The 18,209-nt window shown below is 43.5% G+C and overlaps 1 protein-coding gene across 5 annotated transcripts in view; it reads right to left on the reverse strand.

Annotated features, from left to right (window-relative positions):
- Positions 1–18,209, reverse strand: part of MVB12B (multivesicular body subunit 12B) — a 76,945-nt gene that overhangs the window by 37,058 nt on the left and 21,678 nt on the right. For all 5 annotated transcript variants that reach the window (XM_068914577.1, XM_068914578.1, XM_068914581.1 and 2 more), the window contains 3 exons: positions 15,587–15,716; positions 15,321–15,443; positions 1,386–1,483 (listed from right to left, as the gene is read on the reverse strand). In XM_068914577.1, the coding sequence (XP_068770678.1) occupies positions 1,386–1,483; positions 15,321–15,443; positions 15,587–15,716 (351 nt within the window). The remainder of the gene's footprint in view (positions 1–1,385; positions 1,484–15,320; positions 15,444–15,586; positions 15,717–18,209) is intronic.

Below are 18,209 nucleotides of genomic sequence, written 5' to 3' on the forward strand. Positions count from 1 at the left end.
GCATAACAAAGAGCAAACTGTAGCTAAATGTGTTTCTACTATGGCTATCACAGTATTTGTTCAGGAGTAACATTACTCAAAAAAAAAAATTCTAAGAAAAACTCTGTTGAAATTCAGCGCTACTTTGAACCACAGCTGAAGTTGGAGAACACGAGAGACACCCATAAGAGAACACACAGGTAAAACGCACTGTTGTGCCACACCACTGTGCATAACGTTATTCTTCAGTTTGTAGAACCAAAAGTCCTTTTGTTGTGCTTTGCAAACAGCTTCCAGCCTACGCAACTCTGGGCACTCGCAGGAGTGACAGACTTCACGGGGTACAGTTCTGCTGAACACCCCTGCCTCTCCCTCCCAGATATGCTCTCTCATCCCGGTCCTGAGAACCACGCTGCATGTTTAGTTCATCACTTTTTCTTCAAGAAATAAGAACTTAAAGGCAAAACCTCTTCCAGAAGAGCAGAGCTGTCGGGGACAGACCAACAGGGACGCCACTACCAAAATGAACCAACCGTGTGGTCCTGAAGTACAGCAACAGAGCGCACATATCTGCATCAGTTAATGAAGGGTCTTGATCCTGACCACTCTATTTAAATACACATCTACACTGCAGACTAGAACTAGTTAAAAATAAAAAAACCAGCAAAAATATATTGGCAGTTTTTTTCCACGCTGACATCTGGAAACTATAACTAGCTTTAGCACTTGTACACTAGCCTGGAAAGGCAAACAGAAAGAGAGAAAGCCACAGCTAGCGAGAGAGCATGCATGCACAAGTGCATGCTCCTTAAAAATAAAGCAGAACCCCCCCCCCCACACACACACACCACACCCTAACATCTAATTTCAGACTTGCCCTAATACTGGGGAAACAAACTTAAGCAGTGCCAGTGCTCAGAATATAGAAATAGGAAAGAGTAAAGATATCATCCATTTTTAACATGTATGTTGAGTGCAGCAGAGAAGACAGCGATGTGCATGAAAACCATCCTTGTTAGGCAAGTAAAAACTTCCTGTGAGATGTGCAGAGATGTGTCTTATGACTTACCTGTGAAGATCATGAAGAAGAGGAAGAACAAAATCTGTGAGTTACTTTTCATCAGATCTCACCTAGAAACCTTGTGGGCAGCAGCATCACTCACTGAAGGCTGTGCTCTCCCCCAGTGATCGGTAACAGCCACTGTCAGTAACCTTGTGCCTGCACGTTTGCTGGAGCCATTCCGACCCCACATGCTCTTGACACTTAAATGGCACTGACAGAAAAGCTGGAGGTATGTTTCATGGCTATCACACATCTGGCTTTTTAATGCAAACAGGGCTGCTTTCCTTGGTTAGATTTTTGATTACACAGAACAGCCGAGAAACTGCTGCGTGCGCCAGCTTACCTGATATGGCATACAAATTTGAGTGCTGGTGTTCCAAGTCCAGGCGAGTGCTGTGACTTTTGCCTCGAAAGCTGGCAGGAAGCGTTAGAGATATATGCCTAAAGAAGAGAGATGGGGAAACGGAGATGACGTTATTACAGAGCCGAAGACGTTGCTGCTATCAGCTCGTTCTCACCTGACAATTCCAGTCAGGTCAAGCAGCAAACATCAATTTTAACATTGCTTGTAAAAGTTAGTGGGCCCCAAATAACAGCAAGGAGACAGATGTGGTGATTCTGTCATTACAGCCAAGTGTGGCTCAGCCCAGCTGTGAGCGAGACACAAGCCTGTGTCCTGACACAAGCCCCCTCCACCCAACTGAACACCAACAAACTCAGCCAACAATCAAAATATTATACAGTGGCAACCATTCATCCTCCTTCAGAGATGGGATCCAGAGCAGGACACAGCAGCTCCTTAACAAACTGGCACCCTGGAAAAGCCTACACAGTGGCTTACAAGCATGGTCTTCCCCGTATAAACGCAAGCGTCAACACAAAGCATCAAGAGCATGCCTGAACACCCTGCAGGACTCAAATGCGTATCCTCCAAGGCAGAAAGTGCTAACAGCACGTGGGTTTGGTTTGCCAAAACCAAGGACTCCTGAGTACGTTCATAAATAAAATCTTTGAAACCCTCTTGATGACTAAGGACTGCTCCAAACCGTTACTGGGCGTGCTGCATGCTTCCTTGCTCCCTGGGGCAGAAGATGGTGCACATACTAAGCTAACCTTCATCTGGCACCGAGGAAAGGGAGCGCAAATGTCACTCGTCACCTCTTTATAGCTGCGTGAGCAAAGTGACGCTGTGCCTCACCATGATGCTCTATGCAGCATTTCCCACAGCAGAGAGATATTTTTCAATCTTATGTTAAACTTTCCTCTATTTAGCAGCTGTAAATAGGAAAAACAAGGAGCTCTTGTCAGGCCTTAGGGTCAGAAAGGTGGTCACACAAGAAGTTGCTGGAGCGCCCCTGCCACAGTGGTTTGGTGCTAGGGGGATGGACCCTGTACCCCTCTGACAAGCAGAAACCCTAAGGGTCAGCTCCCTCGGCGAGGGCTCCCCGCTGCTCTCCGAAATCCTCCACACCGGCAGGACTCAGCCCAGGAAAGCTGCCCGGAGACACCCCAGAGGTCACGCGAGCGCTCAGACTGGGAGAACGTGAGAAAGCCTGCTCACAGATTTTCCTGCTACCCAACCTAATGCAGGAGAAAGCAGGCTTTTGCCTCTGAAGTCATGCTGTGATCCCCAAATCAGTCAGTACAGCTGCAAAACTCAGCCAAAGAGCTCCACTGAAGCCTGTCAGGGTGAAATATTTCTTACCAGAAGCTGTTACTGATAGCTCACAGATTTCTATGCTTTGATGAGAGATTCAGGCTTTTCCCTTTTAATTCATACGTGTGTTTTTCCAATGCTGATCCCAGATCTGTGTGAATTTTTATAAAGTATTATCAATAATCTTCCGGATCCCATTGCCATATGTAATGAAGATGCGCCCTCTTATAGCAAAGGTCTAGTCTAGCATGAAAGCAGAGGCAGCAGCTACTCATTTCACAAACATGAAAGCTACCTGAATAGGGGAAGGTACTCTGTATTGCCCTTCTGCCAGAAAAACAAGGCAGTCTCTGTTTCCTGTCACAAATGCTGTATTTGCAACAAAGGCCTGTGTATTCTCCAGCAGAGTATCAAATCCATTTTCTTAGCTAGCGGATTTTATTTAGCAAGCAAATCATTTGGAAGTTATCTGCCTTTAAAAACTGGACACATTCTGCAAAGAACTATATATTTTTAGACCTTGATGCAGTTGATGGCAATGAGCAAGAACAACATAGGAAAAAGAAGACATCAGTTTGAATTTGTTTGTGCCTCCCAGAGATATTTCTTACAAAAAAAAGGTGATATCAAAATATTTTCAAATTTGGCTAAACAGTCTTCTGTTTAAAACACAATCCGTATGAGACTTTCTTTGCCAGCACAGGCAGGTTTGTCATGAACACACTTCAAAAACTGAAGACCGCTGCCTGTAGGCATTACGCACTTTTCATTTGTTTTTTAATAAAAGTATCCAAAAATATATTCTGAGGCATCAAAACAGCTAACAGCTAACAGAGAAAGACTCTTTATTTTCTCCTGCTTGTACTGGGGGCTGGTTTTTTTCATCCTTACACAAAATAGCAAGAGATGTGTTAGAAGTAAACAAAGCAGATCTGTTTAAAAGGCCCATTTCTGAGCAGAATATTTTAAAAGTTTGTACCGACTTCTGCTATAAGAGAGTCTGAATCTTTTCCATATGGACAATTCTTTTCAGCAACCACCACCAAACACAGACAGACCACCTTGCACCGTTGGAGCAGGGTCATGCACTTCTCGTCAGCCGGCAGGACTGGGAAAGACAGTTCCACAAGTTGTTCATAACGTGCATTGTGTAAGCAAAATTAAGGAGCTGTCAGTTCCACAAACACACATAATAGCCTTCAAATAAAACTCTGAATTCCTAGTTTGCAAAAGAGTTTCTGAGCTAAGTCCCCAGTCACTACCAAGCATGCCTGGCAGTTCACATAAGCACCAGGTTTCATGAGCGCCATATGCTAAAGTGGTGTATACATTCCATGCGTGTAATTAAAATGAATTGCTCACAGTCTAATGGACTCTGACCATATACACATAAATATGGCAGCAGAAGATCACATATCCAGACCTTGCTTCCTAACTCGGCACAATATCTTATTTGCTCTCCATTTCAAATATATCAACATTAAAATCCATACCTAAATATCCCCTTAAAGCTAGAGAGAATTACAAACACTGCAAATGGGTGGGTACTTTCAAATTGGCTTTTAGCAGGCATTCAGTCCGGCAATTGCCCTTATGAGGTCTGCATGCCAAAACTGCCAATTTAACTGCTAGTCAAATCAGGCTTCCAGTGGTGGGGGTCTGGAACGCTGTCCATTAGGATGGTGTTCGTAAATGACAGAAAACATCTTCCTTTCTGTTCCTCTGCTTTCGTTGTCGCTTTCCATTCTCTGAAGTAGGACAAATAGGTATTTTATCACTTTTACCAATCCACAGTATGAAGAGCTAGGTCCCTCTCCAAGGAGGACATTTAGCTGCAAGACCACAAGACAGAGGGTAATGACTGCTCGAAGGAGATCGGTTCTCTCTCCCCCACCTTTTTTAATTTTTTTTTAAGCATGACATTGTAGGGAAAAACGGGAAACCATAATTTATTTTAAATTAATGCAAACTTTGGCCAGGATCAATATAACTTATACCTACTAAGTTGATTGCATAATGCATTTTCCTTATGGGTTGTGAAAGCCAAACCATTTTGCATCACAGAAGACAAAAAAAAAAAAAAGGAAAAAAAAAAAGAGGCTGCCATTGAAAAGCAAGAAAATCCCAATTACAAAGTCCCCAAGTTCCTAAACACATATCGTGAAAGTATGTGCAGCTCGGCAGCATATGGCAAATCAATTACTAGTTTAAATTTTAAAACAAAAACATGGTAAATGTGTTGCAGAAATAATCAAGAACAACGGTTTGGTTTAGATTACAGCGGCCACTAGAGTTTTGAATACAATTAATCATCATTCCAGGCAATGGGAAGCCATATTGACACTTATTCCTAATTTGAATATTTAATTAGGGTGAAGTTCTTCATCAAATTATCACAGAACTGGGAGGAAAGCCTGAAAGATTTAAACAATTACTACTTTAACCCTTGATCAACTGCTCACCTGTGAGCACAAGAATCTCTTTTCCCAATTCTGCAAAGCAAGAACATGCTCAACAAAACAAGCAACAAGAAACCAGCAATTACAAGACATTAGGAAGACGCTGGGAACGCGACATGGACGTCCGGTGCCCTGCGGGGTCGGCTCAGAGACGCCCGACTGACACAGGCGTCCGACTGCCTACGCTCCTTGACCTTTTCCAGAGAAAATCTTTCAGGGCAGATCGCTGGTTTAGCACCAAATGCAGTTTCTAGTCTGTTTGTTTGTTTTTTTTAAAACTGCAGAACCTGTTCAGGAGGATGACCCTTCCACGCACGGGGTGGATAGTACTTGGTTTAGACCGGATACCCCCGTTTTGGCTAATTCCTGGCAGGCAGGAGCGGCCAAAGCGTCTCGTTAAGGTGGGATCTCTGCTTCAGGGATGAGGCACGTTTTGGACCCGTCTCCGGGGCTGCGCTCCTCCGCGAGGGGAGCGGGGCCGGCGCGGACGGGGCGGCTGCTTTCGGCGCAGTCCCTCCGAGGGCTCCCCGCTCCGCGGGGCTCGCGTGGCGCGGGGGAACGCCAAGCCGACGGGTTGCTGCTGCTCCTTCCCAGGGCTCGACAGCCACCACCCACCTGCGGACGAGGCCCCCGGCTCCCCCGGGCATACGCCCACCCTGGACAGCCTCCCTCTTCTGCAACCTCCCTTTACAGGCTATATTAATCCATATAAGAAATTCTCTTTTAATGAGGAGTGATATAGTTATGAACTCTCTAGAGCCATAATTAGAGCAAACTAATTGAAGTTGTGTTTTGACACACTTTCCAAATTCACGGGTACTGCATGACATATTCACAACACTACTGCTGCACAGCCATGGCGACAGCAAAATCATTAGGCTAATAACACTTATTTGCATTCTTATCATGCCAGCAGCATGCCGTTAAATACTGTTTCAACCAGTGCTCGTTTACTATGAAAGTTTCCACTGAAAGATATTAACAGTAATTATTAGTACTTTAGTGGAATCTCTAATGTTAAGGAATGGCAACTTGCATTAACCACCCTAATGCCAATTATTTTCCTTTTGAATTGTCACAAAAAGCAGGTTTTTTCTTCCCCCACTGAATTAAAGTGACAAGGTGGATTTGGTGCTGTGTGTCCTTTAGACAGTAAGGAAGAATGTCTGTTCCAACGAGACTAGATATTAGGATTTCAGAAACACTCTCTCAAATGCTGAAATAGAAAACACATTGTTTCAACGCAGGTTACGAGATACAGAACGGTCGGAAAAATATTTTTCCTCAGCATACTATAATCTCCAGATTCAGGACGAAACAACCACAACAGCACAATTTGGGACAGGTTAGATTTAATTACTCTCTTACTTGTAGTTATTCTTTTATTCATTAAATTTACCAAACAGATCTACATACAACAGCAGCAGAAGTAGCAGATGGTGAGAGAGATCCTTCACAGCCTAGTAAAGGAGGTTTGAGGTCTGCATACGTTATGGCCATTTTTTGAATGCTTGTTTGAGGAAAAACTCACATAAAACAGGTCCAGGAATGCCCGACAGTTCCAAGTACGTTATTAATAACTGTCTGCATGAAGGTGATGAACCGCTTTTGAAGTTAGGGAGCAAGTTACTTATAAAAAGTAACAAAGGATCACAAGGGGAAATGCCAGATATCAAAGGATGCTTCATAATTCATATAAGAGTATCAACAATGCATAGCAGAAGAACAACGGTAAGTTTTTGCTTTCCAACTGGATTGAGAAAATCAGAGAGATCAGTCAAAATGTAACAATTCCCCTACTTATCAAATATATTAGAAACCATACTGTATACTGCAGAACTGGAATTATATTGTTCTTTGATGTACCACAGTCATGACCGCAATTTATTTTAAATGAACTTAAGAACAGTGCTGCAAAAGCTGTATAGTCCCATAGGAATACCTTGAAACAAAAAGAATTTTATCTTCTATACTCGATGAATTATGCAAAGATCAATGCCTCATGAAAAACTGAGGGCGGAGCAATTAAATAAATACGAAGTTATAGAAAGCTAAAAACACACAAGAAGTAAATACGCAGCTGCAGTTTTCAAGAAATGTAATCCAACTTGAAAGCTTTGCTGATGGACAGAGGAAAAAAAACATTTCTAAGAAACAAGCTGCTAGCGCTTCACTGATAGAAGCAAGAGGACCTTTCAACAATTGCTCACTTCTCCAGAATATATTTTCCAAATTGTAGTTTACAGAAAATGCCATAGCAGATACCTACAGCTTTAGCAGTGTCCAGAATCACATCTACAATATTTATTCACAGTCCTTAACTTTTACTGTGCTCAAGCACTGCAATGCCAGAACACCTACCTCATACCCAGAACTGCAGTGAAAAACAAAACTGTTAGGCAAGAATTACCTCGAGTAACGGACTTCATTCCAGACAATCTATTCTAATCATGTAAACCAAATATTTGAATACTTTCTAAAACCTTACTGACCTTCTGCCTAAAACAAGCAACATATGGGCTTTGCAAACATTTCATCTCATTCCAAACTACTAAAATATCCTGTTTCCCAAAAATCAATGAGAGTTGGTGGTGCCAGATTCAGATTTTATAAAAGCCCAAATGCGTGAGAGAATGAAAGAGGGAGTGAGTGATTCTTTCCACTTTTAGATTTACCCACTTAATTTTCCCAGCTGTAAAAAGGGAAAAAGGCCTGCCCGCAGCATGCTTACTCAATGCATTATATATAGCATGCCTCTGTGCATCCCCTTCTGAAACAACCACGCCTTGAAGACAACGGAAAACGATGTTATACTATTTTGTCAAAACGAAAGCAATCACCAACTGAATGGAACAAAACCCAATCGCGCTAACAGCGGAGCATGATCTATTGCAGACCAACAACCCAAAATGTAAGGCTTAATGCAGAATGAAGCTCCTGTGGCTTCTTCTATACAAGGATTAATTTAGATCAGAGTGTTTAAGTAACTAGGATAGAACAGCTGCCAAACAATGGAAAAAAATCCCAACAAGTTTAATTTATACTGCTTGAAAGTCTGAGCTGTAGCCCATTAAATTGTTATAGGCTGAGGACTGCATCAAAGAACTAAGACCTCATACTGTAAGCATGAAGTGCTTATGAAGTGGTTGTCTTAGATGAACAGTATAGCGTCTCTGGAGGCCGCGGCGGGAGGAGAGCCTAGCTTTCCACATCCTTCACTAGCTACTCTCTAGAGTCAGGAGTTTTCAGATAATGAAGCAGTAGGGAAAAATTGCCAAACAGCAGAAATACTCCAAAAAGATAAATTACACACAGTGTAAGTTTCCTTGGTTAGGATTTTAAATTCTGTCAAATTAATCAGAACAACAAAGCCCAGGCTCACAAGTCTGACTGAGAAACGTCTCGCTGAACTGCGTGCTTTTGTCTGCGATGTGCCATCGGTCTGCCGGGGAACGGTCGCGGCGGGACCGATCTGACGCCAAGGCAGAGTCTCCCACGGAATTAGCGGGTGCTGCGGGAGCAGGCTCCGGCGCGGGGGGAGCAGCAACGTTTCCCCCACAAAGCCTGTTAAACAAATATTCCACATAAAGACTCATTTGGGAAGAGCACGTTGTCAGCACTTTGCCAGTAATAAATAATGACAGTCCAAACACTTTACTAAAAGCAATAAACTCGAGAAGTGTTTTGGAAAATGGTGAAAGTGATTGATTTAAAGAAGGAAATATCTGAACACAACCACATGCACTTCAGGGTGAAAGCACAGATTACAAATCAACAGTGGCAGAGATCATATTAAATAGCAGACAACACATAGTTTTAGGGAAAAAATGCTCAATTCCCCCACAGGGCTTATTTAACAACTGAGCATATAGCTTCTTTGAATGAGTACCTGCAGTTTGTATTTAACGACCCTACACTATGCCCTAAAGAAAACATGCCTCCAGGAATATTGCTATACCAGGAACAGGGTTCTATAAAGAAAAATGATTCTAAGGATATTGAAGCCTCTTCGCTCAGAGTACTCCCCAAAATTTTTCAACGCATCCACAAAATCAGCTAAATCAATCAAACTTCTAACTACAGTTAACGTCTGTCTTTCTCAGCTGCTGCAAGCAATTCTTGTGCTTGGAAACCACTCTTATTGTTTAAACATTTTTTCCTAATCATCAGTTTCTACCACTAAAACATACTGGACCGTGACCAATTTTTGCACGTCTTCATCCAGCTGAGCTGGATGCAAGCCATACGGTCACTGTAGTTTCATAACAAATTCCTTATGGGAAACAGACTCGGGATAAACGTATGCCAGCACCCCTTACCCACTCAAACAAACCATCATGTTCAGACATGTATACTGTATGTACATTACATGCATTTCATCCTTAAACTGTGCTTTTTACTGTACAAACTGGAACAGGCCCATGGAAAACACTTCTGCCAAGCTTCAATTTATTGCCTCAATCACAGTGGTGTGGGTTTTTTTGTGTTTTTTTTTTTAAATACACAGCTACTGTGATGTGAACCCAGCCATTGGGCCATCCTTGACCTCTTTTAAAAGAGTAAACCATTCAAAAATCTAGGAATGTTTTGCTGTATTTCATGGTACGAGTGATTTGAGTATTCAAGTCAAAGAAAGTATTTTATTAGGTGTGAATGAGAAAGTAGTCATATCTTAGAGCTTTTTTTGATGAAACATATTAGAAAAATGCAGCTTCATCAAGACAGAGGTTTTTTGTAATAAGGCATCATTTTCACAGGACTTTCACTGGCAAAGTTTCTTATGCTCTCGGATTGGTTTCTAGTCAAACCAGAAACACCCATCCCAAAGTACTCCCTCTTTGGTAGGCTTTGGTTCAGACCAGGGACTTTAAGGTACACCCTCCACCCCCAACCCCAGCCTGCTAACGCATCCCAGGCACGAGGCTACCAGCGGTGGCTGTCTCTGCTCCGTGACAATTTTCTGATGTCTTGGCTTTGTTCCTTACCAGAACAGAAAAATGTCAAAATCTGAGATCCTTTTGCTCTACAGACTTCAACTCTATCTATCAACCCTCTATTTTAAGTGTCTTAAAGAAGAATTTAAGACATTTTTACCTCTAAACAACATTGCTGCTACTTAAAAACAAAAAAAAAAAAAAAAGGAAAGGTCAAAGGATTCCTATTTCCCTTCAATTCACCCACTGTATGGGGCAGGACTGGCTTATCATCAAATTGCATCTAGGTCTCCAACACACGCGCTGGTTGGTGCTGCTTTATTAGCTGCCACCTATTGCACATCAGCAGCCTCCAGCAGAAAGCCACACACTGATCACTTTCCAAGCTTCCACGACCAAGTTCAAACACCATTAATAAAAGAAATCGATTCAAATATCAGACTTCCCTGCCTAGAAAGGAAATCCTTACATTCCTTAACATTAAACTCCACCGGGAGCAGAGGACCGGGAGCAAATCGTTTCCCTTTTCTAAGGGGGAATAACTTAACTATTTAAAAGGTAATTGGGAGCATGGGAGGGACTGCGCCGGGTGCCCCAAGAGTAAGAAACAGCGAAAACGCTGTTCGTGGTTCCCGACTTCCATCCCTACGGCAGCAGTTCCTCCCGCCGCCCCGGTCTCTCTAGTCTGCCGCCGGGACAGGGCGCAGCTGGCAGCGCCTCGGCCACCCTCTCGGCCGCCAGCTGCCCTCGGAGGTGCAGCGCTCAGACCACGGGCTCGCGCCACGACACTGTTCGCTCGCTGCTCCTTAACCGCTCCCAAGGCCCCGCTCGCTTTTTCGGTTGGTGCCGAGCATCGGGGCTGCCACGCTCGGCCCAGTGACGGCAGCGACTCCCGGCTCCGCTTCCTGAACGGCAAGAGCAGCCTCCCGCAGCGCCCGTACAGCTCCGGTCCTGCAACCCACCTCTCAACGCTGTCCCGTCCTCCCCCCTCACCCACCTCTCCCCTTTTCAATTAAAAGGCACGGAGGTGCATAACAGACGCCCTGGGAAGGAAGGATGAAGCAGCCTGACGGCCGAAGGCCGGGAGGAATTCTGCCACGCTAACGCACGACACGAGCACCAGCTGACTGCAGCAACATCTTCCTTCTCCCTAGTAAGCCATTAACCTTTCAGATGACAGCCCTGCAAACTAAATGACTGAACGATTCCCAGGGTCAGTGCGAATCTACATTTTCAAAACCTGACATCAACAAGTAAAAGTTGTGACTGAATCCTGGTCTCTCCGAGAGGAAGATTAAACGCCTGTGACACATCATCTGCAATCAGAGTGCTCCATTTCCCAAAGTATCTGTCACAGATTGATAACATCCACGCAAAAAGTTAAGTGCAATTATGTCTGTCACTGTAAAACACACTTCAGCAGCACTGACTGACATCTTGCTTGCCGCTGACAAATTGTGAGAGGACTGTTTGAATGACGGTGGCAGAGACTCCTGCAGCACCTTGGGAAGGGACGTGAAATGCACTCACCAACCAAAGAAACCACACGAGCTCCCAAAGCACCGCAACTGCGACCGGAGCCAGTGCACGGGCTGCTGCAAGGCAAAAAGGCTTGAGATTGGCCCTGCTTGCGTGCACGGAAAGCCAAGGACTTGTTCCCCAAACGGCTGAGATTAGACGTGTGGAGGGGAACATCACACAAACTCTCTTCTAGCCTATTCCCAGGCAGAACTCAAGTCAGGGAGGGGCTGAGCTCTGAAACACTGCTCGGATACTCGTGACAAGCACACTTCTCCAAACCTCAACACATGCACAGGCAATCGCTGATCCATAGGCTGGATGAAGCAAAGGTATTCAAAAGGCCAGATGAATTGCCTGTTATTAGCACCTGCTTTTGGGGGAGGATGACCTACTTGTCCCCCAAAGTGAGGCTATCACCATGCAGCATTATCACCGATCTATACTGGAGAGTGCAAACCTTGAGAAGTCAAGGAACTGAGGAAAGTTGCATTACAGTCTCACTGGTGATTCAAGTCAACAAAAGCAGTTCTTCAACAGCAGCCTTCTAGGATGAGAACTGCAAGTGCATTTCTCCAGGCTGCCATTAGTGCCAAGAAGCTGTTGCAGAATTTGGAGAGAAAAGATACTAAAGCAGCGTGACGCCTTGCACAACGGCGCGGTTGCGTTCCGCAGCACAGCAGGCCATCCTCACTGGCATACGTGAGGGCTGCGGTTAGAGACCATTGCGCCAGATGCCTGCAGCAGGAAACACCAAGGAGAAGAAATGGCTAAAAGATAACATACACAGCCCAGCAGGAACACCAAACAAAGCTTCCCCTTACGCAGTTCTGACTGCAAGTCGTAACCCTGTGACACACATGGAGGAAGTAGCACTGCTGATGTCCACCAAGCTGTGGCGGCCAGACCTCTGCTACGTGACAAAATTCTGATGTGCCGCCATCTATTGCCATCAGCAAATTACAGCATGGATCAGAGGAGGAAATGTGTTTGGTACAAAAATAAAGATCTCCCACAATAAAAAGCTCTTCCATTTAGAAAGGTTTTGCTGTGCAGTAGCTCACCGGTATGCTTTACTGGTTTAGTTTACATCCAGCCTTAACAATTGCTTTGAAGCACCCAAGCACGCTGTCTGATTTAAATCTATTTCATAATGCTAGCTAGCAACCGAAGAGAATAGTTTACATAACTGACCAGCCTAAAAGCAGAATCTCCATAGGGCTGTACTCCGCACTGCTCACCAGTTTTGTCTTAGCATTCATTGCAGTATCAAACAATTCACTGCTGCTCCTGTCAGAATACGTCCACATGGAATAAAATGTCAAACTGGCTACCAGTGTAATCTCATATCTCTCCGGTGACGTAAAAATAAGAGGTTACTTGTGACTACAATCTTCCCCAAACATTAAACTTGAGTAACTTACCACACTGCTGATAAAGTATTAAAAAAGGCTTTCAAGTAGCATGTGTTTCCCGTAATAATGAAATATTCCCAGGATGCATTTTTATATACATTTCTATTTCTTAAAAAATATATTGGATAATAAATAATCAGAGTAAAAAACTGACATGAAAGATGTTTTGAATGATCAGACTGGTGGTGTAAAAGTTACCTGTAAATCATGCACAGGGCATGAGAGTAGAACTGGCTACAGACAGGTGGTTTTTACTAGGAGGCATTAATGTAACATTCAATTATTCCACTGCATACTGGCTGTTTTAACTCAGCCAAATTAGAATACATTTTATATTGACTATTTTGACATTTGCTTTATTTGGCAAGTAAAACAAAACTGATCCAATTTCCTTGCAGCCATTGTAAACCATAAACTGTACAACAAGAGGTTATAAAATATATAAGCCTTGTAAACACTTCTTTTCAGACTGTCGCTGATGCGCTGAGCTCTAATTTTGGCCCTGTTCCCAATAGCTCTGAAGCTGTTCTGCAGCCTTCCCTGCTCGGCCATAAAGTGACCCTTCCACGCTTTGTGATTAAGCACTGCCACCGACATTCTCTTGCTATGATAATTTTTCTCTTTATTGTGGAAATTTGCCCAGACAGGAATTTCTTGCAGACAAAAAAAAGGAGATCTGTGCTGTCAAATCAAGACATCTCTTTCTCTGATCTTGCATGGCCTTTGCCAGCATGTACTTTGTGTCCACTGGAATTTCAAAACAACACAGCAGCTCGCAGTGCAACAGGCTGAAAACTCCAGAAGTCAGTCGGCTTCTCATCTCTTCTGCCTCCACCTCTGCTTTAAGAGCAAGGCAGGATCTCTGCCCGCAGCACACGTGACAGTCAGTAAAGGACAGCAAGGAGCGTGCCAAGGTATGGCAGGTCACTGAGCAAAACTTTCAGTGAAAGATAAAGACCCAAACCATGCAGAAAGGTGGAAAAGCCACCACAATACAGTAGTTTTTTTTTTTTTTTTTTTTTTTAAAAAGTGTTCTGTGGGTCACGGGTGAAGGCTCTAATATATGCACCTGCCTCAACAAGTTACTGGATAGCTTTCAGAAACTATTTACAGCTGTTTTAAACCATCAACTCTGAAATGACTTGTAAATCAAGATTTCAAAGGATATGATTATTTCCTAACCACACTATACAACCTTTGTATACGAATCAATCTCCCAGGAATTCCTCTCTGCTGTCACCTTTGAAATTTTAGCTCTCAACAGTTACTGTAATACTGTAAATATATCTGCAGCATACCAAATGTCTAATAAAGCACTGATGCAAAAATATGTTTTCCCTTTATTAAGTAAAAGCCAAAAGGGACCTGTAAAGAACGTGCTGTCCCCTGGCAACGGCTGGGCCAGGAGTTCCGTGTGACTATCCTCATCAGTAAGAGCATGTCTCACATTAGATGCTGTGTTTTCATATCATAAGCTAGGAATATAAATTGCTCAGCTCAGCCCGCGTCTGCTGTTTTGTCCTGAGAAATCCAGTAATTAAGCTATCATTATAGGGCAGATGTCATATGTACATGTATACACACACACATATATGTATATGTATCTATATTAAAAATAAAGAAGTTATTAAAAAATAAAAACAGTTACGGATAACAGTTACGGAAACAGTGGACAGACACTACGCCGGTGTCTGCCCAGAAGTTCTGCTCCTGTCATTCACTGCACGATGAGCAGTCTGCTCCGTGTATTCACTGCCGACTGCAAGACTGAGGCTTAGTAGGCAGGTCCAAGAAAAGTAAAACACAGGGCCAGCACTTCTCCAAAATCAGTCTGCTCATGGTTTGAATAAGGCAAAACTGGTGTCCCTCTGCATTAAAACCTGTATGAACATTTCTCCCTCCCTTTGGTCCTTGAGAAATCAGTGTGGTGACAGTTCTGGCCCACCCTCCGGCGGTAACCAACACACGTGCACTAGAACCTATGACATTTACAGAGTTTAAAGCAAAGAAAAGGTGTGACAAATATTGCAATGCGGATGTAGTTCGCTGACTGTCTTCCTTTCTTTGTAGGCTTTTTTTCTTCTATTTCACCTGTACGTCTTTATGCAATGGCAGCCAAAGGAGCTTCCAGAACTGCAAATACTTGGAAGAACAACTCATTCCCTCATTATCAGGTCAGGCGATGTAATTATTCATACTAACGTGGTACCCTGATCTCAGTTCCACTGGGCTAGCAGCTTATAACAATATGCCACGCAGCATGAAACAGAAGAGGATGGAAAGCAGAAAACTTACCTAGGCAGGTTAGGAGCTGGTGTTGAAGACGGTACTTGGGAAGAAGGAGTCGTGGGCTGTGAAGATTCATGATTTCGTGGAACCCTGCCCATCCGGTACCAAATGCCCATATTGTTCAATTCCCTTTGTAATCAACACAGAAGACATTAATGCTACAAACAAACGCTGTGCCTGCTTAGTATTTACAGGAAAATAGAGTGCTTAGCCTTGGCATATACCATTCAACAGAAAATACAGGAGCAGCTTCTGGAGTGAGGGGTACTCACCCTATGAATGTGTACTGAGGAGGGGCTTGTTTAGATCGACCCAGAATTCGGATATCACAGATTGCCGCCTCTGTAGAATCTCGAGGGATGAATTTAATGCACAGCCTCTTCTTTCTGAAAGCTACCTCTTCTGCAAAAACAACCCAGGACAGAGGTTGGTTTTTATGCAGGATCAGTGTGTAAATGTTATTTATTGTCTCTCCAAATATTAGTCAAATGATTATAGCAGGAACTGGAGCCAAAGAACAGATATATGTCAGCAAACCAGACAGTGCAGTGCAATTCAGTGACTGAAGAAATTTTCTATCAGGAGCTCTCTGAACAGCGTGCGAGATTTGTTATTAGGCACTGCGATAAACCAATAGTCCATACTACCCTCTACAGAGAAGGATAAGACATCATGCATGCCACAGAATACTGCACCAGAGAACAGAGATGGCAGGTGATTTTTTCACTTCCATATACCTCTCATATTCACTTTCTCTTTCCAAGGTAATGCTTGCCTTACTGGCCTGGAGAGCAATATCTAAATATTTCTGCTGCAGAGGCTGCCTCTAGGAACATACATGGAAGCCACTGACAAAACCAGCCAGTTTTTTCTGCCAAGTGCTTCCAACCAGCCAGCCAAACCCAGATGAACAGCAGTCAGAAAAACAGACTGCCATGCAGAATGGCTAATAATAAAAGTTGTCTGTCCAAATCTCACACTTCCTAAGTGTTAATGCTCTCTCCCAATTCAACCAGCAAGCACTAAAGCGATAGTCCCACAGTATTTGTCCTGGTATCTTAGCAGGGTTAGAACCAAATAACCAAAGCAGTAATTTCTAGGATCCCCCACTGCACAACTGGGCAAGCTTGACCTGTGCTCCCGGGGTGGCTGAGTCTCCTGCATAGCTCCTTCCTGCTATGCAGCACAGAGCAATTTCACTTGTTTCCATGTCATCCACTACAAAAAACTTGAGCCCATCAGAGTTAAGGCTCATCTGCGGAACAGATTCATGTGTGTGTGCTGTCTGTCTGCATACAGATACTACCCACGCTCAGCTATGGGGCAGTCGCATGACAACACGCGGTACTAGCATGCAGATACAGGTTTGCAGTACTTGGAAACCATTGCTCCATCTTGCCCCAAATAGTCTGTGAGAGTCTGAATGTGAGCAAGGTGAGGTTTCTATTGAGAATGCAGGCATTTGAGAGACATCACAGAAGTCTACTGATAAACTGAAAATCAAAAGTGCAGTCCCTGAATCAGAAACTGAAAGCTACCAACGAGTACAAACAAGCACCTGGAAAATAAAACCCTTTCAGTTTAATATGAATAAATATCCTTCAGTTTAAAAATATTCCCTCCCTTCAACAGATGGCATGCAGACCTGTCTCTATAGGCTCCTGTTTTGTAATCTGTATCTTTGTAATAGCAATCCATCTTGGCTGTTGAAATATGCTGTCGGACCAGCACCAACAAATGTCCCGGCAGTGTGAGGTGAGTCACAACTCAGCATCTGTGCAGGCAACTTCACATGTACAGTGCTGTTTTTTAAAGATGTTAAATACCTATATCTCTGAACTCTAATCTTCTCCTGCTTCAGAAAACTAGGGCTTTTTTATGAAATGCCTAAAATGGATTTTAGGGTCCCAGGTTTTAGACTTGCGCATCTGTAAATTTTGTCAGAATCTGCTAAAGAGTGCTATATTTAATGCATTCATTACAAGCCAAATGTCACTTAAAAGAGAAGAGCATAACTAGAAACATGTATAACCACAAATTTAACTCTGAACAAAATTAGTGCCTCTTATTATTTGACTTCCACAATAGCACAAAGCTATTTGCTTTTGTCTTCTCTCTCTTTCACACCTGGCTAGAGTCTGTAGTAAACTTGGTTTAGGAGTTAGATCCATTAATTACACATGTTTAACCAGAGCTAATTTTAAGTACACATATTATGAACAGTCAATCGAAATGTGTTTAGTCATGCTAATGGAGGCAGGGAAATGCACCACTTCATTAATACAGACAGTGCCTCTGCTTTAAAGATTGCATGGGTTGCAATCCAATGCTTTTTAAATTAATACTGACAAAGTCCCTTTTCACTTCTCCACCAGGACTTCTACAAAAACAGCAGCAACACATATGATAACTGTCCCGTACTCCCAAGGGTGAGCCCGATAAGGTGATGCTTTCCTCTGCCCCACATGTGCTGTGCAATTCTCTCAGGGAAGGGGGAAGCCACAGGGGAAAGCAGTAATGGGTAACAGAGCCTTTCACTTCTGGGTCACAGCTTCAAACCAGAATCGGGTTGGCAGTGACTGAAAAAAAATCATCCTCATCTGCTGCAGACCTGGATGAATTATTCCCTGCAAATAAGACTCATTTAACTCCTTTCTATTCATAACTAGTCTGGATTTCATTACTGACAAGAACTGGTACCAGCCAACTTACATTCTTGAGCAGTAACTGCACATGCTCAGCATCAGCGGATGGTACCCTGCAGCCCTTGCACCGTCTGCTCCCATGTTGCTAGTCCCCAGGCCCCTCCACAACGCAAGCCAAAAGCACTTGATGCCAGCTGTCGGCCAGAGCGCTGCATCTGGACTCAGCTCCAGCTACCGCTACCATCCAAAT

The sequence above is a fragment of the Struthio camelus genome, chromosome 20 (assembly GCF_040807025.1).
Source record: "Struthio camelus isolate bStrCam1 chromosome 20, bStrCam1.hap1, whole genome shotgun sequence".
In the NCBI taxonomy this organism is placed as follows: Eukaryota; Metazoa; Chordata; class Aves; order Struthioniformes; family Struthionidae; genus Struthio; species Struthio camelus.